This window comes from Balearica regulorum, chromosome Z (assembly GCF_011004875.1).
Source record: "Balearica regulorum gibbericeps isolate bBalReg1 chromosome Z, bBalReg1.pri, whole genome shotgun sequence".
Lineage (NCBI taxonomy): Eukaryota > Metazoa > Chordata > Aves > Gruiformes > Gruidae > Balearica > Balearica regulorum.
Genome location: NC_046220.1, coordinates 61,914,806 through 61,934,351, shown reverse-complemented (window position 1 = coordinate 61,934,351; position 19,546 = coordinate 61,914,806). Strand labels below are relative to the sequence as shown.

Below are 19,546 nucleotides of genomic sequence, written 5' to 3'. Positions count from 1 at the left end.
CGGGCGTTTCTCGTGTCCGAAGGCCTCGACCTGGGCGTCGGCTGTTGACAGCAGCCCCTTGTGACGTGACGGAACCGTCACCGAGAGGTCGCCATCAAACGCCCTTTTCCCCGTGCTTCTGTCGTCGCGTCTGTATCCCCCCCGCGCCGGCCCGGCTCTCCTTGTACCCCCCGGGAGAGACTGCGCGGATGGTCCACGCGCTCCCGTGGCGGCCGGGACCCCCGTGGGGAGAAAAGCCCGAAACCGGCCCAGGGGTGCGCGCGGGTGGGTCACGCACACACCGCCCCCCGCACACCCGCCGCGGGCGTAGCCCCGCCCATTCTTCGAAGTCTCGTGGCCGTCTGGCGCCGGTCGCCACGGTAACGCATTGGGGCGGGGCCACGGCCAGCCAATAGAGAGGCAGTGGACGGCCAATGGGCGGTGGCGGTCGAGAAGTTTAAATGCGCGGCGGTTGGGCTGGTTCTGATTCTCTGGCTGCTGCTCCGTCATGGCTCTCAGGCTTGGCAGGGTAAGTACGGGACCGGCCGGCACGGCACGTACGGGAGAGCGCGGCGGAGGAGAGCGGGGCGTCGCGCCCGCTGCTCGCCCTAACCTGGGGGCGCGGGGAGCCGGAGCGGCCGTGCGGCCCCAACGCGTCCTCCTTCCCTTTCCCCTTCCCCCCGCACAGAAACCCTCCGACTTCGCAGGCAGAGGGGGTGCAGCCGGGCAGCCCTCCTGAGATCTTCCATTCACCCCCATTTCCCCTCGGTGGGGAGGGTGGTGGTGTGCGCGCACGCTTCTCCTGCGGCACCCCCTCGGTTCTCCCCGGCTCCCCTTACATCTTCAGGTTTGGGGGGGCGGGAGGAGCAGTCGCACAATCCTTCCCCCGACTCCTCTCCTCTAGCCCTCCGGTTTCGGGCGGGGGGAGTGGGGATGCGTGTAGCTCTCCCCTACTTCCCCTTCTCCAACTCTCCATTTTCGGGAGTGCAGCTGTGCAATCCTTCCTGTCCCCCCTCCGCCAAACTCACGGGGTGCAGGGGGCAGGCCCGGTACCCGGTCCCCCCTCCGCTTCCTCCCCTGTCACGGTGCCGCTGACCGCCCTCCCTCTCCCCGCAGCACACTCGCTCCTCGGCCGGTGCCGCGGCGAAGAGCCGCCCGATTGTCACCAAGCGCGCGGTGGCGGCCGCCAAGATGGCTCTGCTCTCCCGCACTGCCCTGGGAGACATCGGCAACCGTGTCACTGAGCAGAAGACGCGGACTGCCGTGAAGAAGGCAGTGACGGAGGGTGGCTGCAGGCGGGAGCCGCCCACCAGGCCCACGTTCTCCACATCCCTGGTGAAGATGGCTACTAGGGGGACGATGAGGCCCGCTGCCAAAGAGGAGGTGTTGCCACCAATCCTGGAAACCAAGCTGGAGCACCAGCCAGACCCATCCCAGGTACCATCCACAGCCTCCCTGGGGCCATCTGCCCCCTCCCCGGCCCCGGTCTGCACAGCTCCTGTGGCAGAGGGGCTGAGCAGGGGGCACGGGCTCACTCAGTGCCCTGAAATAGGGGTCGTGAGCCCCTGCAGCACTCCCACTCTGCAAGGCTGCTGGGTTCAGCTCACCCCATGGGAGCCTTGGCTTTGCCCACACTGATCCCAAATTTCCTTGTAGTTGGAGCCTCAATCTCCAAGCCCCATGGAAATATCTGGATGTGCCCCATCAGAGGACGTGCTGTGCCAGGCTTTTTCTGATGTCTTGCTTGATGTGGGAGATGTAGATGAGAAAGATGGTAGCGATCCAAACCTCTGCAGCAACTACGTGAAGGACATCTACAAGTATCTGAGAGACCTTGAGGTTGGTAGGAATAGGTCAGAACTGCAGGGGCCATCTGCTAACACTTAGAGTGAACCTCTCATTATAGGTGTGGCTTGGGGCTGGTATTCACTCACTTTCACCTATAAGTGAGCACTAATAAGTGATCCCTCAACTTAAAATACAAGATTAAACTCAGCTGATAACATAAACAGACGCTGGTTGTTAGACCAATCAACTAGTGCTACTAGTATCGTGCTCTATTTCTAGCCCATTTCTAGTAAACAAAGAGACCTTGTGCCCTGGTGGCCCAGCCTACTGGCTATGCCTGTACTAAACTTCTTGATAAGCCTTAAGAAGCAACGCAGGCTAGGCATTGCAAATGCTTCACCTAAGTGACTAGATGTATTAACCCTATTCCTTCCACACAGGAGAATCAACCAGTCAGACCCAAATATCTGGCTGGCCAGGAAATCAATGGGAACATGCGTGCCATACTAGTAGACTGGCTTGTGCAAGTACAGGTAAAATTCAGACTCCAGCAGGAGACCTTGTACATGGCAGTTGCTATCATGGATCGCTTTCTGCAGGTAAGTGTCTCTTGCCCAGTGTCAGGCAATGCTAAAGCATAATGAGCACTGATCAGTAACAACACGCATGGTTAGACATGTTACCCTTAACAAAATACAGTTGACCAGCAAAGGGCATCTGATGTCCAATTGTACGTACCACGTAACCCTCTTGGCTATGAACAGTGACTTGATATATATGAAAAGTGCTTACCTCCTCTCCCTGCTTTGATCTCAAAGCCTTCTAATGCCCCTGCAGATGTCAATAGGTAACAGATGATGTACAGTTATTCTGCAGATGCCAGTATGAACATCCTGAGGTAGCCAATGTAAGGCTTGTTTTACCTTGAAAAGCTGTGTTCTGAGGCAAGTCATTCAGATAAATCTCTACTGCTTATTACTACAGGACAACCCTGTTTCCAAGAAGATGTTGCAGCTAGTTGGTGTCACAGCTATGTTCATTGCCAGCAAATACGAAGAGGTATTTCCCCCGCTCATTGGAGACTTCACTTATGTAACTGATCACACTTACACAAAGCTCCAAATCTGCCAGATGGAGATGAAGATCCTGCAAGCCCTGGACTTTGGTCTGGGTTGCCCTCTCCCTCCACACTTCCTAAGAAGGGCGTCAAAGATTGCAGAGGTAATGCTGAAAACAAGTGTTACTTTAAGCAGCATCTGGAAAATGCAATACTTGACTGTGGCAGCTTGTTAAAATGGTACAAAACTTGTGAGTTTTTCAACAGTTTAGCAACTGAGCCTGTTTGAGGTCTGTCTCCTGTTTAGAAACAGGCCTTGTTTGTCTGCTTTAGTCACGTGTGCCTAGTCCACCCAAAACCACAGTTAAAATGCCTGCCTGGTACTGCACGCGACTGCTAGATTGCCATTGAAAGGAGTGGTCCAGGACTGAGCAGCCTAATGCAGCTCAGAACTGCTCTGTGATTAAGTCACTTGAATTTCAAGCCTACAGCTCTGAAAACGTTCGCTGAGGAAGTATTTCTTCCTGCTTGACTGAACAAAGGCTTGACAGAATGCTCTTGCCTTGGAGATAGCCAATACTCAACTCTGACTTGCTGCAGGTGGACTTTGAACAGCATAATCTGGCCAAGTACCTGATGGAGTTGTCCATTGTGGACTATGATATGGTTCACTTCCCTCCATCCAAGACTGCATCAGCTGCTTCCTGTTTGGCTCTGAAACTCCTCAATGGAAGCGAGTGGGTAAGTCATGCTGTCAGACCATCTCCTAGTTTGGGACTCTGTCTGCTTGTGCACCAGCTTAAAAGGCCATTCTAGGCCAAGTGTCTATGCTTTCCACTTCCCTCATGGTATCTCAGCATCTTCTTGTCTCCCCGTGGCCCATTATAAGGGGACAGAAGTAGGGCAGTAACTGTTAACCCTCCCCTGTGAGACAAGAGACCACAATTGCCCAAACCCAACAGAAGACAAAGAACTCAGCATACTCAGATTGTTCTAGTAGGTTTGTCTAATGACTTCCCTTCCTTTCAGACACCAACTCTGCAACACTACATGGCTTATACCGAGAGTGATCTTCTCCCAGTTATGCAGCACATAGCAAAGAACCTAATTCTTGTGAATGAGGGCATTACCATGCATAAAGTAAGAATCTCGCGGTGCAGGCGGGGAGTGTATGTGGTTAAGTATCAATACGTGGTGCTCTGAAGCTGGCTTAGCCAATGCTGTCAGACTTGGATCAGACCTGCTTATTTCAGCAGAAGATTTCTACCTTGCCAAAGTGGCGTGAGCCAGCCATGAACCGGTCCTGTGTGCTAGGAGGGGCTTGGCTTGAGTGCCAAGCCTTAGATGAGCTGGAGTAGTGGAGGTTTATGAACACGGTAAACTTAAGCAAACTTCTCTTTCTGCAGGCAATCAAGAACAAATATGCCAGCAGCAAAAATGCCAGGATAAGTACCATTGAACAGCTGGATTCATCTCTTATATGGAATCTGGCCCACCCTCTGATTAAAAAGTAATAACTGCTCTGTGAACTTATACTAAATGTTAGCACTGTGTATATACTGTCTCCTGTATGTATGTTTTATGCCTTTTAATAAACTAGCATTGTCTTTTACTTGTATTCCTTGTGTGCGTGCAGTTGACTTCCTCCCAGAGCTGAGGCCTCCCTGCGGAGGCAGGCGAGAGGCGCCAGCCCAGGCCGGGCTCCCGGCCCTCCGGGGAGCTCCACAGGCAGCAGTGCTGGCGTGGCGGCACCTCGCTCGGGTTGGAGTGCGGCTCTATTAATTTAGTATTTATTTACTGTCGTAAATTTTTGTTAATCATCAGCTCCACCTCTAGGAAGGTACTGTGTCTTCCCTTAGAAGTGATCATTGTTCTTTGCCTGCCACCCTTGCCGTTTTTTCTTTTTAATTACCTGAAAAATAGCTGGGTGGAGGAGCTGCTGTCGTCTTCCCTTCTTGTGCCCGCCACAGGTAAGGGGTTTAGGTTTTGTCGTGGGGTTTTTGTTGGGGTTTTTGTTGGGTTTGTTGGTTTTTTTACTGGGAGGTTTTGGGTGGGGAATAAGCTCAGCGACTGGCGCGCGCCGCGCCGAGCCCCCGGCTGCCGCCCCACAGCAGCCTCCTCCCGCAGCGCCGCCTGGCGGCCGGGCGCCGGTAGAGAAGAAGAGTTCCGCAGTTGGGCGGAAGCGGGGGGGGGTGTGGGTGTGCTGGGGAGCCCCGCCTCATCAGGCAGAAGCAATCGCCGGCAGCGCTGCCGAGGAGCGCGCGCGGGACGTTTGAAGGCGCGGCTATGGAGTCCCTGCAGCGGGAGCTGGGCGCGGCGGCGGCCGAGGCTGAGCCCGAGCCCGAGCCGAACATCCTGATGCTGCTCCGGTCAGTGCTGGGGCGGGCGGGGGGGGGGGGGGGGGGCCGGGGGGGGCCGGGACTGCGGCGGGGCCGCCTCAGCGCCAGCTCTGCCGGGCCGCGGCGCGGGCTCTGACCGTTGTCGCTCTGCTTCTGCGCCAGCCTGAGGGACCAGATGAAGCAGCAGCTCATGGAGTGCAGCGCTGCAGTTCGTGCCGGTAAGCTTACCCCCCTCCAACAACCCCTTGTGCTTCTTCTCAACGTGATGTTACGGGAATAAAGAATGCGATGTGGCCAGTATATCTGTTTTAAAAAATACATTTATTAGAAGTGCTCGTTGTGATAATGAAATGTTTTTCTTGGCTGAGCACCTCACTGGCTTTTTCTAGACAGCTCTTGGAGACGTGTTTGATTATTGCGATTATTGCCCGCTGCCCTTTCTTCTCTTGGGTTTTCACTTGGGGTTCCTCTGGCACGTGACGACAGTTGTCAGGAATCTGATCACTGGGGCTGAAGTCTCACCAAAAGTCTGCCAAAGTGTTTGGCAGCAATACTGATTTAAGGTGTTTCTTCCTGTTCCCATTGTGTTTCCGTAACCCGCGTCCTCTTCCACTGAACCAGTCAGCTGCGTGTACAGAGCAATGCTGTGAGCCAGCTCTGGCACGTCTAAAAAGAGCTAAATGGAAATATTTTAAAGCCTAATTACTTCTCTGGTGCAGCTGATTGATACTGTAGTCTAACAGTGGAAGATTTGATAAGACGTGGAGGTAGGAATAAGAAATACCTTGTTAGTATAGCCATCAAACTACTTATCCTTTACGTTCTGTCGATTGTATTTAAAAGTCTCGGTTGTGCTTTCTAGTGATGTTCTTTCTTTGCAGGTCAAGAAATTTGCCATGGTCACATCCTTGAAGAAAACTTTACCATGAAGTATGTCATTGAATAATTTCAAACTTTTGATGTGTTTTAAAATAAACAGGAGAAGGGTTGAGAACTGAACTTGGAGGTTTTCTTCTTTACTCCTTCGTAAATCTCTGGATTAATGATCAGTACTTTGCAGGAGTCTAGTGAAAATAAAGGAAATTAAGAGAAAACGCAGTGAAGAAATATTTTACTCAGTCTCCTAGTGTAGTTCTGTGTCTGATGTGGCTTCTAAATTTGCAGTCCTTCTTGTGATGGCTAGAATTCACTAATATGCATGTTAAAATACTTCTGACCTTAATGATTTGTGGTTTACAGGAAAAAGTCTTGCTTTAAACAGATGGAGACCAAGTTAAAAATGTGATACTGCTTTACAGTTTTTTATCATCTTCATGCTGTTTGGATGGGCTTTTGTTGTGTTGTTGTTTTTTTCCTTCAGTAATGGACAAGATTTGCAAAGAAATGTGGAGGAAGCAAAAGTGTCTTTCCAGAACAAGACATTAGCCTTGCAAAGGTAGAATTTTCTTCCTGTTTATTTGGAGGTTTATTTTCTGTTTGTTTATGTGTGCACACATACATGCACATATACATAATTCTGATTAAAACAGGAATTCAAAGTTACATGGTGTGTGTTCCAAACAAGAGAGATTTTAGTACCATTGAACCAGTAGGAATGCAGATGGAGATACTGCAGAGAACAGGGGAAAAAAAAAAAAAAAACAACCTACAAGTTGAAATGTGTAAACTCAAAGGTTCCTGCAAAATTGTGTGAGTCTGACGGTATGAATCGGTAAACATATTTCTTGGTAGTCATTTACAAATGCCTGTGAAAAGGTGGAAGTAGGTCTCCTCTGTTACATGACTGTTCATTTGAATTCCCACCTTTGCCCAGTTTCCCTTCTGCAGACTCTGGGATTAATGGTGATTGACTATGGCAAGAGAGAACGGAGTTGTCACTCTCACAAATAATCATTGATACACCTTTCTTGTCCTGAGAGTTAAGCCCCCTTATTTAAGTGTGATATTTAAAAGGTACTGAGTATTGTATGTATATAATTCCGATGTGGAAGTGGACATAAATGGAACCTTGGAAATACCTCTTCAATTATTCCTCTAAATTTATTTCTCTCAATTTCTTATCAGTTCTCATGAGTTATATGTTTCTTCCCCATACTATGCAGGATCCAACTTATGGTTGCACTCCGAAACAAAATGAAGCAAAATGACGATGACTCACGGTAAGGTGTTCTTGGGGAAAGGATGGCTAGAAAGGAATGGACTTTACACAGTTTAATGTGACACGTTTCTACGTTATTTCATTGTACCTTTTTTAAAAGCAAGCTTCCTTCTTCTAGTTTTTACTGAATTATATACAGTCCACCTTCTGGCTAGAATCAGCATGATCAGACCTCTTATAGACAGGGTGGATTTACCCTGAATTCAGGGCTCTGAATTAACTAACCTTTGATTACAGAGGTCATAATTTTTGATTCACTAGTGAGAACTGTTTGTAGTTTACAGTTTTTTTGTCTTAAATGCAGGTAACTCATGCATTAATAACAGCTGAGCACATATTACAGGCTTATAACAGAGGCATGCCTCTGCTTTGCTGCCTTTGTTAATTAATTGTGTAGGAGCTTAATGTCTTTGAAAAAGAACTGAAAGTTTCCAACATGTTTAAAATCAGTTTTTAATTTCCTGCCCAATATTGACAGATGCACACATATGAAGTCTAATATGAGAAATTTAGTTTCTGTCAGAAATACAGCTGAACACATTGCATCTCCACAATGTTCCCACCATGCACCAGAATTCAGGAGCTCCAATTGTTAGCCATTCTTAGATGGCTCGGGTTCCTTGGTGCTTTCCAAGCTCTATGATTTGAAATGTTAGACAGACCTAAATGAAATGTTAGGAAAAGTGAGAGGGAAATAAAGGGATTATTTGGCCCCTACAATAATACTTCATATAATAACTGTAAAAATGAAAGGGTACAGTTTGTGTTTAAAAAAAAAAAAAAACAAAACAAAACCATAGCCAAACAAGTATGCTTTATTTTGGCATTCGGGGAAATAAGTATTTTTTTGTTTAATCCAAATAACCTTGCTTAAACATTTATGCTCTTGACTCATATTAATGGTGTTAAGATATGCAACTGTGTTTCTTTCCTTAGAATGATCATGGAAACTATGAAACACATAGTAAAGCTCAGTGTGGCAGTAATTGAGTATCAGCAGGTAAGTGGTAGTCATAGCTTCTGTTGCATTTGGGCGTGTTTACCAACCTCAGCACCAGCAGGAGCACAATTTGAAAGTAACAGGATGGCACAAGGGAGTTAAAATTACTGAAGTGATTACTTAAAGTTAGTATGTAAGAAAGTCTGCTTCTAGGGCTGCCCTTAACTGCTGTGGTGGATTGAATTATCATCTTTCAAAATTTTTTGAAGCCTAGAGTCTAGGAAACACTCTTTTGTTTTGTTTCAGCAAGCACGTGAGAAGGAACAGAAATTGCTTGACATTAAAAGGAAAAGATTATGTAAGTGTCTTAGTTATATTGACTTTGTTTTATATTTGAATGTACAGTTCATATTTTAAAGTTCTTCCTGTAGCAATATGAATTTACATCTGAAGTAACTGTGAAGCTCTCCAACACAGTTGGAAAGGCTGAAAACATCTGAAAAGAGTGGGAAGTACTGTAAAAATGAGCTGATGTGTTGTGTACTTGAGCATGAGACTGTCATGTTAGAATGAGAGATGCAAGAAGATACTCTAAAAGAATGTGGTGGTGTTTCATTATTTAGGGTAAACTCCCCATAAAATTACATATCACTTAGTAATTTAAATCAGTCCTACAACACCTAAGGGATTTTTAATTTTTGTCAGACCACACCTTTATGAAATGCTTGCAGAATAGAGGAGGGGATTTACTTAGAACTCTCATAATAGTGTACATGTTGGTATTCAGTAGACTTGTTAGAGTGAGTCAAATTTAGATGTGAAAGTCAATCTTTACAAATTAATAAGGTAAATATGTTTTTTGAATGCTCCTACTGTCACATGACCAGGTTTGCCCACAGTTTTAACAATAGTTGTTTCATGCATAGGAAGTGGTGCATATGTTGACAGTAGTGAACAAACACAATGAAATACCTGTCTTCATAGGGAAAATGAGCATCCCCGATATCTTTGGAAATAAGGGAAGGCATGCTGTGTCAGCATTCTTTCTATGTGTGAACTGTCCCTAAATGGTTTTATTCAGTCTAGTTTTTAGTCTGATTTCCTATCAAAAGCTAGTAATAATCACTGTTGTTGTCCATATGTCCCTTGTGTGACTTTAATTTGGTTTCAGTCAAATTTGAAAAAGGGGAAAAGGTCTTAAACACCTCTGCCTATAAAAGTTGTGACAACCAAAGAAGTCGTGTAGGACAGGTGTTCACATTGCTGTCCATGTCTGATGGAAATGCAAGACAGCATACAAAGTCCTTTCTGTTTTGCTAGCATCCAGGGAACCAATTAATGTATTTTGATACCAGGTAGCCAACAGCACATGGTGCCTCCTGTGTGAAAGGGAGATCTTGAGGTATATTGGAGGGAAGGGGTGGAGGGTGGAGCGTGGAGTTAGGGTTATTGCAGTGAAAGTGCTTTAGACGTCTGTGAGGAAAATGGCATATCATTAGTTCTACTGCTCACCTAACTACTTCTTAACACTTCATTTTCCTAATAATGGAACAGCACTAAAAAAAGTTGGAGAACAGAAACTACTGCAAATTCATACCATGATGAAAAAACAAAAGGAGGAACAAGCATCTGTGAAAGTGACCAAAATGATGGAGAAGATACATAATGACTTTGAAAGAGAGAGACAGATGACTACAATAATTCAAAATGTGTTCCAGGTAATGTATTGTAGCTTTTAGAAGCAAGTTTGCAGTTTTGCATCACAATCAAGATAACATAGTGTATGGTAAATGTAGCTTCAAACAAAATTGTGTTTTCTGAAAACTTTAAGTAATGATGGTACTGGAAAAAACTGCTGTGTGAAAGGAAAACTATTGCTTTAAAGGCTAAAAGCATGAAGTTGTCACAAACTTCTTTGGGATAATTATTTACAGAGTTTAGAGGCAATCTATCTTTATTCCTTTGTTCCCTTAAGAGTACAAAAATAATGCATTCTCTCAGAGAATGTCTGTCACAGCGCTGGCTGTATTTCCTTATGCTGAGAATCACCCCTAGACCCCCTGCAAATCAGTTCCCCCATCTCACAGTTAAGAAAAACAAGTAGTTTTAATCCCATGATACCAGTGAGCCAGACTGCTGATCCTCAATCTGCCCCTTCTGACCACACGGCGCTTCTTTGTTTGTGTCACCCAACGCAGCCTTGGCCTGCAGCCATGGCCATTCTCCAAATACTTTCAGGGGTGTAGCCTTCAACCTTTCAGTTCCCATGTATCAGATGCTGCCAACTAGTCCATATCCACACAGCTGGTTGGCAGGTGGTCTGGAGTCACACGAAGTGAGGAAGAAAACCTCATGATTTGGGGTAGGGTGGAAGGGCCTCCTGCAGCATCCTGTGCTGAGAGGGACTCTACCGAAGGTCATGTATGCTGTCCTGCAGGCTGGTAATCTGCCTCTCGCTGTGTGATCTGTCCTGGTCTCCGTCACCTGGCCACGTAGAGCCGTGACCTAAGGACTAGGATGGGAGGCATGGTGAATTGCAGTTGCAGTGCTCTTGAGTTTAGCAAACGGGTTATGAAATCCCAGTTAAGGGCACACAAAGTTTATTTAAAAAATTTAAACTAGTGAGAAAAGATAATATATTGGAGGGCTTCAGGTAGAAGACAGGATATAACCATGTTGTGAATTTGGATAATCACAAGAATTTCAAGGACAGAGAGGACAGGACAAGGGGAAACAGGCACAAACTGGAACACAGGAAGTTCCATCTGAACATGAGGAAAAAGGTCTTCACTCTGAGGGTGACCGAGCACTGGAACAGGCTGTCCAGAGAGCTTGTGTATCTGGAGATATTCAAAACCCACCTGGACACCATCCTGTGCAACCTGCTCTAGGTGATCCTGCTCTAGCAGGGGGGTTGGACTAGATGATCTCCAGAGGTCCCTTCCAACCCCTGCCGTTCCGTGATTCTGTGAGCCACAGGTTTCTGTATTGCATGCTATATCTACTACTAGTTTGCTTTGATAACAATGTTACATCTCAAATGGGGAACAAGAAATTAAACATTTTATTGGGGTTTAGATTAGATTCCTAGAATTATCTTCTGGTTTTGTATTCCTGAAATCTTCTGAGCCATAAGTAGAGCAAATCTTCTTTGGTTAGATTTAATAATTCTCATTTTCAATCCAGAATGGCAGGGTGAGATGTTAACTGTGTTATCTTGTGTTTGAGGCAAACTTTATTTCGGGTGGGTTTTGGTGGGTTTTGTTGTTTATTTTTTTAAAAATCCACAAAAAAACCCCTCAAAACCCCACAAGTCTAAATTTCTATATTTAAAATAGGGACGGCGTGCAAGCACCTCTAGGAAATTCAAAGCACTGTTGGGTTTTTTTTTTGCCTATGTAATGACAAGAGGATCTAAACTGATACTTCCCTTTCTCCTCTGCCCCTTTTCCCGCTACTTGAAACACTGCTGTGAATTTCAAGGGCTTCCAAATTAAAAATTAAAAACCAGACAGCTTTTGAGAGATTTTACTAGGAATAATCCTTTTAAATGCTTTTTTTAACCAATAATATTTTCTTTCTTATAGAATATCATAATTGCAAGCAGAGTTAACTGGGCAGAAGATCCATCTTTAAGGGAAATTGTTCTACAGCTTGAAAAAAATGTCAATTTTATTTGAACCAAGAGTAACGGTGTTTCATTTTATGCAGTATATATAATCAGTGTTTTAAACTTGGTAGATTAATGTGCATCATGAAAGCACACTTTAGGAATTTGAAAATCTAACCTTTCTGGAAATAGTTATTCTCTCTAGAGACTTGGAATGTGGCCACGCAACTCTGTTAGTTAAATTTAATTAAATTTAACTCCTGGCACACAACAAATGTTTTAACACATAGCTGTCCTGTCCCAAGAGCTCATTTCCCTCTGAAAGGCAGCAATAACACAAGAAATAGGAATAATGTCTATATTTCCAGCTTTTATGTAAGGCTTTGCCCTTTCTTTCCTCTTCCCCTGGGCACCTACAGGATGCATGACCCTGCTCTGCCCCTGCAGAAAGCCCAAACTGCAAAACTTAGTTAACACAGTCTTTGGGGTTTTGTTTGCTTTTTTTAATTAAAGCATGATGTATAATTTTAAATACCAAAAAGATTGTACTCTTAATTGTAACGGTCACTTGTGACTGTGCTATATGCTGATTAGCTAAGCAGAACATCCGGCTGTAGGTGCAACCGGTAGGTGCCATCCCATGTAGCAAAATGACAACCCTGGGCAAAATGCAGATAAAATGGAAGAGGTGACATCATGCTATCGACTGTGCTGCTGAGCAGTATTTTTAAATATATTTTTCTATTGATACATGCATTTTTGCTTTATGTTTGGAGAAAATTAGTCAAACCGTAGTGAAATATTGTTGCTTTCAATTTAGTAAATGAATAGCAGCTTTTAACAGGTGGATGGGACTTGTCTTGATCCAATAAAAATAAACCACTGTTTTACTCGAAGTGTTCTGTGGGTTGTTTTGTTTTGCTTTATTTTGTATTTTGGCTTAGCTCTAGGGCCGGCCCCCGCCCACAGCGGACGAGGCCCCGCCCACAGCGGGCGTGACCACGCCCGCTGTGGGCGGGGCCTCGTCCGCTGTGGGCGGGGCCCGGCGCTGCCCCTCAGGCGCGGGCGGAGGGACGCGGCGGCCGGGGGTCACCATGGGCAGTAAGATGGCGGCCGCCACAAGGGTTGTTCAGGTAACGGCGCTCGGCCTGCGGAGGGAGAGGGGCGCGGCTGAGGCCAGCAGCCCGATTCGGGCGGCGGGTCTCGCCTTGCGTGCGGCCGCCCGGGCCTGAGGCGGCCGGGGCCTGAGGCGCCGCCGAGGAGGCCGGTGTCCTTGGCGCGGGGGAAGGAGTGTGCGGTGGGGCCCGCCCGGTGTCGCCGGTCGGTTGGTGCCGGTGCCCGGTTCTGTGGGCCCAAAGGATGCTGTAGGGCAGCCCGTTCCCTTTTGTACGCTGTTCAAGAGGGGAGGGCGTGAGCCAGCATCTCCTTTGTAAGCCATCCCGCTTCAAGGTGAAGGTGAGGCGTGGAGGCTTCTTCAAAAGACGCGTTTCAAAAATGAGCTGCGTGGCTTCGGCTACCAAGCTTTATAATTTATAGTTTTTTCTTAATGGAAGTTTTTTTAATCCCGTCCAGCCAGCTGAACAAATATGTACAGGCAGAGCAGAGTGAGCGATTCCATGTGCTGAAACTCTATGATCGCGTTTATGCGACTCTGGTAGCTGTTTCTGCACGCACACACCCTTATTGCTGTGAGAAGAGGACGAGAGCACTTTTTCCTGCTCGGGACGTTAGAGGGGAGGAACGCCTTTAAAGGTGAAATTTCTCCGTGGGTGAACATTAAGAAGTAGTCAGTTTATCAGAGTGGTGGTGCAGAAAGCAGTGGTATAGAAGTGGTGGTTTAATACGTTGTATGTTCTGTTTTATTATTTTGAAGGTAATGTGTGTCTAGAAATATATTTTACTCTCCCTGTTTCTCCTACTACCTTGCCTTGTTCTAGGTAGTCAAGCCGCATACTCCATTAATTAAGTTCCCGGACAGAAAGAGTAGTCCAAGACCTAAAAGTAAGTTATTTAATCTCTAGGTACAACTTGCGCCACCTTTCTTTGCATTGTTTTATTTAAGAACCAGTACACAGTTTTTCTGCTTCAACTACATGACTGATTTTGAGCAGGGTTTCTGAAGCATGCTTGTTCTAATTTGAAGGCAACTCTTTGACTCTTCCTTTACAGATGCTATACAACTGTGGGAATAGACGTAATACATGCATGTCTTCATTTCTGGGTCAAGGCAGATTCCTGAAGATTTCCAGTGTCATTTTTCTACTTGTATATAAAGTCCCATTTTTCCAAAGTTGCTTGAAATGATTGTGCCCAAGTCAGTTTGAAGCAGTCTTAGGTATTCGGTGATATTTGCAGAAATTATGTTGATGATGTGTTTACCTCATCTCTTTTCTCAGTTGGAGTGTGTGATGTCTGTGGTATTTAAAACCCTGATTACAGCTGGGAGACCCATCCCACTGTACATTTTAAGAAGTGTTTCCTTGTGCTGCTAATTAATGCTGAGAAAAAATTAATTTCATTGCGATCTTTGACATTAATTTTTATACCTATAACTATGTTGATATTTATAGGACTCACAATACTGTTACATTTAGACATCAAAGTTACGTGAGTGATATGTTGGTTTAATATTCCTTTTGAGTCAAGAAAGCATTTGAAACTGAGGTAGGAGACATCTTAAGAAGCTCTGTTATGTTATTCTCACTTGTTTAGAAATTATTCTGTACCATGTTATTTGCCACAGCATTATCATGTTTGTGATTTAGAATTCTGTATGTTATGTACAGTTCAGCCAAATCTACCACCTCTCATGCCAGCAAACTGCTTTCTCAAAGGCTTGAAAATGTGTTACCTCATTAGCTCTGCATCCTAAGATTTTTGTGACTGTATCTTTTGAGTATGTTAGACTTTTCTACCTTAATCAGGATCTGTCAGCTGATTAGTAAATTGCAATCTACCTCACCTTGCTTGAATGCTGTAGCAATAACTGTGTTTCGCTGTACCAGACTGGTGCTTCTACGTAGCAAACCAGAGCTCTGCAGATCAAGACTATGCTTTTAGGGACATGGGTGCTTGAAAGGGCAGCCAAATTCTTTTACTGTATTACTACAGCAACATGATGGTCTCAAAGAGGGAAGGGAAAAATTTAGAGACTGTATCTGAGCTAAAGCAACAGCAGTATTAAGTCTGGTACTTTTGAGTCCTGACTTCTGATGTTTTTAATTGGCTAATGCATCTACTCCAGGTACACTTCAGACTTTGAAACATGCAGTGGAGGAAAATGCTTGACAAATCTCTAGACATTTTTGTGATGTATGAAACAAACTCAGAAAAACTGTTTCTTGATTTTTCATATATAAGATGTGTTATTTCTTGAAACAAAAATACTTTGTAGTAATTACCTGCCAAAACTATTCCAGCTGTGTGTTGTTAGAAAGTTGACAAACAGCTATTTCTTCTGTTTTCATCCTGTGTTCCTTCTGTCTCCTGCTCTTAAATTTTAAAATTTCAGCTTAATGGCATGCCCCCTCTTCAGAATATGCTCCTTCTGATGGTCTCTCTTCTTCCTCACTGTTTGGGACCTTCCATTGTTCCTGAACCACCTGATCAACTTGGGACTTTCGGATACAGTCTTCTGACTGAGAGCTGCTGAATGTGCCTCTCAATGGTGGCTTTTTTTTTTTTTTAAACCAATGGTGGTTTGATCACATTGCTGCAGGTGTTTGATCTCCCAATCCTGCTATTGACTCAGACTCACTGTGGCTAAAACTGGCTCCTCTCCTTTGTCCTCATTGATCTTGTTGCAGGCAGGAGGGAGAGAGGCAGGCAATGCTGTGGTATTTTAACTCCTTGCCTTCTTTGACTCATCCAGTCTTAGTGCTGCTTATTTAATGTAGTCCCTCTGTCCCAGCTGTTCAGGTGTTGCATTTGTCTTGCTCATTTTTCAGGAGCATTGAAAGGGGCTTCCTGTGGAAGCATTCTGCTTTATCAGGTGTTTTAACCTTATATATAGAGGTCTGCGTGCTTACGAAGTAAACAAATTGCTGTGGGACTGCGTCCTGCCTGGTGAGGTAATTGCGTACTTCCATTGTAAAATCAGCCATGGTGGGACAGGCTAAGATTCAGCATGCTGACACTGACAACAGTGCCCTTTTGTTATCTGCTTCCCTTCCTCAAACTTAAGGAGCCTTCTCTAATGTGAATGCCTTAAGTCTAGCTCCTGGCCCTCGCCTGTGAAGTACTTCCTGCACTCGTTGGTCTCTGCATTTTGCTAACATTGGTTACTGGTGCCCGATAGTTGGTGGTCATTCTGCACATCATTAACAAAATTTGATATGCTGCTACTTTGTAATATTACAAATGGGTACAACGCTGCATTGCACGTTATGGTATGTTAATAGTTGGGAGCTTTATCTTTCTGTAAGCCTCTACCTCTTTTTCACTTGTCTGTCTTTACAGTCACAGTAAACAAAAAGCAGCATCTCAGTGGATCTTAGTTAATTATGTTACTTATCTTTCTACATAATTGCCTACACACACACACAATTTGGATATTTCATGCTTTTTCTCTAAGTACAGCTTCCCAGTGAAAAAGTCTTTGTTAGGATGTACACTCATTTATCTTCTGTTTCCATATCGGTGTTTCTGCCACTCAAACATGCTTTCTTTCACTGTCTGAATTTTTTCACTGTTTTTAACAACAATAAAAACAGGTTGTGAGAAGTAGAGTGTCTTAATTCTTTGAAGTATTTGTTATAATGAAGAAAATAATCAATAACTGGTAACTTTTATTGGGTGCTCATTAATTAATTTTAAAGCCTTGCTGTATCTCTGTAAATGGTTTTGCAATCTGGGTTTCAGTACAGGAATCTCTACAAGCAAGTGTGCCATCTCTCCATGCTTCAAAAGCACAGGGGTCTGCAGGAGGCAGATCACTGGCATTTCAAAATATTTCTGCTGTTAGTAGAGTACAAGGTACACCAGACACTTCCGAACTAGCAAGAACCTTACCTCAGAAATACAGAAGGAAACTTATGTCAGATGAAGAGATTGAATATATTCAAGTAAGTTTCATGTGTTGGTGTGTATTGTCTGTATCTACCTAGCATGTAGCTTATTTCTGCACCTACTTCAAAGTTTCAAATCTGGTATCTGTAATTCTCGGTAAGGATGCGATCCCAGCTTTCATGGCTTTGATGCCCAATACGCAAACTACAAATTCTTAATACACAAGGTACCCAACTCTCACTAATTAGTAGCTTGTGGTGTCCCTGAGTGGAGACATACGGACTTAAAAAAGACATGCAGATGGCTGTCGATAGGCATAGCCAACGTTAATCCCTGTCCCTACCTGTTTTGTAACAGCTGTTTAATGTGTAATGTGAATGGGCTGGACAGGAGCACAGGAGTCTGCTTTCAGACCAGCAAAGGCTATTTTCAGGTGACTGAAGTCCAAAATATTTCTCAAACTAGTTTTTATAAGTTATTTATTAGTAAGTTAACTCTTGTATTTCTAGTAGTGGAAATATTTTATTAAACTTGATACAAATATCTTCTTCAATATTTGCAAATATGGCATTGTACACGAAAGGCAAGAAAAATCTGTTTTTGTTCCGTAACAATTCTCATTTGCCATCACTGATGCTTAAAAAGGGAGAATGCACAAAATTTTAAGAACTTGTGCACACAATACGTGTGAGTTCAAAATGAAAAGACACTTGCACAGCTTTGTTAAATAAGGACACCTACAGTGTAATCATGTTAGTAGAAGACATCCGTTTTCCTGCATATATATGGTAAGGGTATTACAATTAGAAATAAAATTAGTTATTTCCCATAGTAACACATTTCTTGACCTCTAGCATAAATTTTCTAATGGTGAGTTGTAAAATAATTTTGTTGGCAAATAATGAATAACTTTCTGGTTTCTCATATAGATTGTAATGCCTCACCTTGATTTTGTTTTTACTTTGGAATTTGGGCAGTGAAAAATATTCTAAAACTGGTGTTCACTGCTGCTGTGTTTGTCAGACCTTTCTAAAGTGAGTTACAGGTCAGATTTCTTCAGAGTGAGAGAAGCGGAAGCAGCTGTAACTGTAGGTTGCAGGTGTCATTCTTTTTGTATTCTCTCCTGGAAAAAATGGAGCTGATACTGGTAGATGCTGATATTTGACACTCTGTGCATGTTCTTTTATAGATTAAAAATCAATGTATAAATCAGAAATTAAATCTAGAACTTTGTTAGTCTGTAACAGTTTAAAAGATTTGATCTTCTTTTCCTCCTTTTTTAGTGGAATGTATTTAACTGTCTGCTTTTCTTTTACAGCGTGGAGGTCCAGAATAAGTATGGACGGTAGTTCGTTGGCCACCATTGAGGAATGAAGCGTTGTATTCACAATAAAGGGATTTCCTTAATTAAATAATTGTATACTAATAGCTTTAATAAAAACCCATACGAAGGGTGAGAAGTTTGACACAACATACCGTATATTAATTTGTGATTGAGAAGGATTTTCTGTTGATGGCTAACCGGCAATTGAATATACATGATGTCCACAGCATTAAAATATTTTTCTGATTAGCCGTTTGCAAACTTGACAATATAACTGAGTTACTTTCATTTTCTACTTGAAAAGATGAATTTGTCTCCTCAGGGATGATTTTATGGGCAGGAAAGGGCCGCTGAAGTATTCTCAGAGATGGCTGAGGCACTGTGGTTGTTCTCAACAGTTACACAGCTTTGGTCGCGCAGTTGCGTAGCAGCCGTTTTCCCTGAATATCAGATCTGAGGTTGGGAGAAAACTCAAAACAGGTTCTTCTGGTGTAATTTAAACCGTTAACTGTTTGAGCAGACAGCCCTTCGGGTCCAATTACAGTTCTGGATGTCATCTCTGAGCATGTGGAGGAGAAGGTTATCGGGGTGGTGAGCATGGATTCACCGAGGGGAAATCGTGCCTGACCAATCTGATAGCCTTCTATGATGGCATGGCATGGCTGGCTGTTGGATGAGAGGAGAGCAGTGGATGTTGTCTACCTTGACTTCAGCAAGGCTGTTGACACCGTCTCCCGTAACATCCTCATAAGCAAGCTTAGGAAGTGTGGGTTGGGTGAGTGGACAGTGAGGTGGGTTGAGAACTGGCTGAATGGCAGGTCTCAGAGGGTTGTGATAAGCAGTGCAGGGTCTGGTTGGAGGCCTGTAGCTAGTGGTGTGCCCCAGGGGTCAGTACTGGGTCCAGTCTTTTCAACGTGTTCATCAATGACCTGGATGAGGGGACAGAGTGCACCCTTTGCTGTGCAAGTTTGCTGAGGATACTGAGCTGGAGGAGCGGCCGATACACCGGAAGGCTCTAGGTGATCCTGCTCTAGCGGAGGTCCCTTCCGGCCCCTGCCGTTCTGCGATTCTGCGCTGTACCTCATCCGAAGGCTTAATTTGCAGCGCAATGGTGCCGTGCGGGCCTTAGCTACGGCCTGTGACGTGCCAGAGGGGACCGAGCCCGTGCGGCCGGAGGCTCGTGCCGCGGGCAGGTGCAGGCGCCGCGCGGGGTCGCACTTGGTGCTCAAGCCCGGCCGCACGCGCCCCGCGCCTCCTCCGCCTCACGGGGGTGGGGGCGGGGCCTCAGGCGGCTCTCGCGAGGCGCCCTCAGCTGCGCGCGGGGGGGGCGGGGCGAGGGGTGCG

General features: G+C 44.9%; 3 protein-coding genes across 4 annotated transcripts; all 3 read left to right on the top strand.

The window, feature by feature from the left end:
• Positions 1-387: 387 nt before the first annotated feature.
• CCNB1 (cyclin B1) lies at positions 388-4,418 on the top strand. 2 transcript variants are annotated; one of them, XM_075740471.1, is made up of 9 exons: positions 388-508; positions 1,096-1,416; positions 1,636-1,818; positions 2,208-2,366; positions 2,752-2,826; positions 2,899-2,988; positions 3,425-3,565; positions 3,854-3,964; positions 4,231-4,418. In XM_075740471.1, the coding sequence occupies exons 1-9, from the start codon at positions 488-490 to the stop codon at positions 4,336-4,338; spliced, it is 1,209 nt and encodes a 402-aa protein (XP_075596586.1). In that variant the 5' UTR covers positions 388-487; the 3' UTR covers positions 4,339-4,418. The 2 variants fall into 2 exon arrangements, with proteins under 2 accessions (XP_075596586.1, XP_075596585.1); XM_075740470.1 differs by having other exon boundaries at positions 2,752-2,988.
• Positions 4,419-4,730: 312 nt separating this feature from the next.
• Positions 4,731-12,767, top strand: CENPH (centromere protein H). Its single transcript, XM_075739271.1, has 9 exons — positions 4,731-5,193; positions 5,326-5,381; positions 6,045-6,093; positions 6,524-6,598; positions 7,266-7,322; positions 8,258-8,321; positions 8,568-8,619; positions 9,816-9,979; positions 11,849-12,767. Exons 1-9 carry the CDS (start codon positions 5,111-5,113, stop codon positions 11,939-11,941), a joined length of 693 nt encoding a protein of 230 aa, XP_075595386.1. The 5' UTR covers positions 4,731-5,110; the 3' UTR covers positions 11,942-12,767.
• Positions 12,768-12,903: 136 nt separating this feature from the next.
• On the top strand, positions 12,904-18,476 carry KGD4 (alpha-ketoglutarate dehydrogenase subunit 4). Its single transcript, XM_075739272.1, has 4 exons — positions 12,904-13,004; positions 13,809-13,872; positions 16,732-16,934; positions 18,197-18,476. The coding sequence occupies exons 1-4, from the start codon at positions 12,966-12,968 to the stop codon at positions 18,212-18,214; spliced, it is 324 nt and encodes a 107-aa protein (XP_075595387.1). The 5' UTR covers positions 12,904-12,965; the 3' UTR covers positions 18,215-18,476.
• The last annotated feature ends 1,070 nt before the right edge of the window (positions 18,477-19,546 follow it).

Excerpts from the sequence above, each read along its gene's own strand:
- CCNB1 (XM_075740470.1), top strand. The coding sequence starts at position 488 with ATGGCTCTCAGGCTTGGCAGG. Across the intron at positions 509-1,095 it reads TGGCTCTCAGGCTTGGCAGG|CACACTCGCTCCTCGGCCGG; the intron begins GTAAGTACGGGA and ends CTCTCCCCGCAG. Across the intron at positions 2,367-2,751 it reads TCATGGATCGCTTTCTGCAG|GACAACCCTGTTTCCAAGAA; the intron begins GTAAGTGTCTCT and ends TTATTACTACAG.
- CENPH (XM_075739271.1), top strand. The coding sequence starts at position 5,111 with ATGGAGTCCCTGCAGCGGGAGCTGGGCGCGGCGGCGGCCGAGGCTGAG. Across the intron at positions 8,322-8,567 it reads CAGTAATTGAGTATCAGCAG|CAAGCACGTGAGAAGGAACA; the intron begins GTAAGTGGTAGT and ends GTTTTGTTTCAG. Across the intron at positions 9,980-11,848 it reads TAATTCAAAATGTGTTCCAG|AATATCATAATTGCAAGCAG; the intron begins GTAATGTATTGT and ends TCTTTCTTATAG.
- KGD4 (XM_075739272.1), top strand. The coding sequence starts at position 12,966 with ATGGGCAGTAAGATGGCGGCCGCCACAAGGGTTGTTCAG. Across the intron at positions 13,005-13,808 it reads CCGCCACAAGGGTTGTTCAG|GTAGTCAAGCCGCATACTCC; the intron begins GTAACGGCGCTC and ends GCCTTGTTCTAG. Across the intron at positions 13,873-16,731 it reads GAGTAGTCCAAGACCTAAAA|TACAGGAATCTCTACAAGCA; the intron begins GTAAGTTATTTA and ends TCTGGGTTTCAG.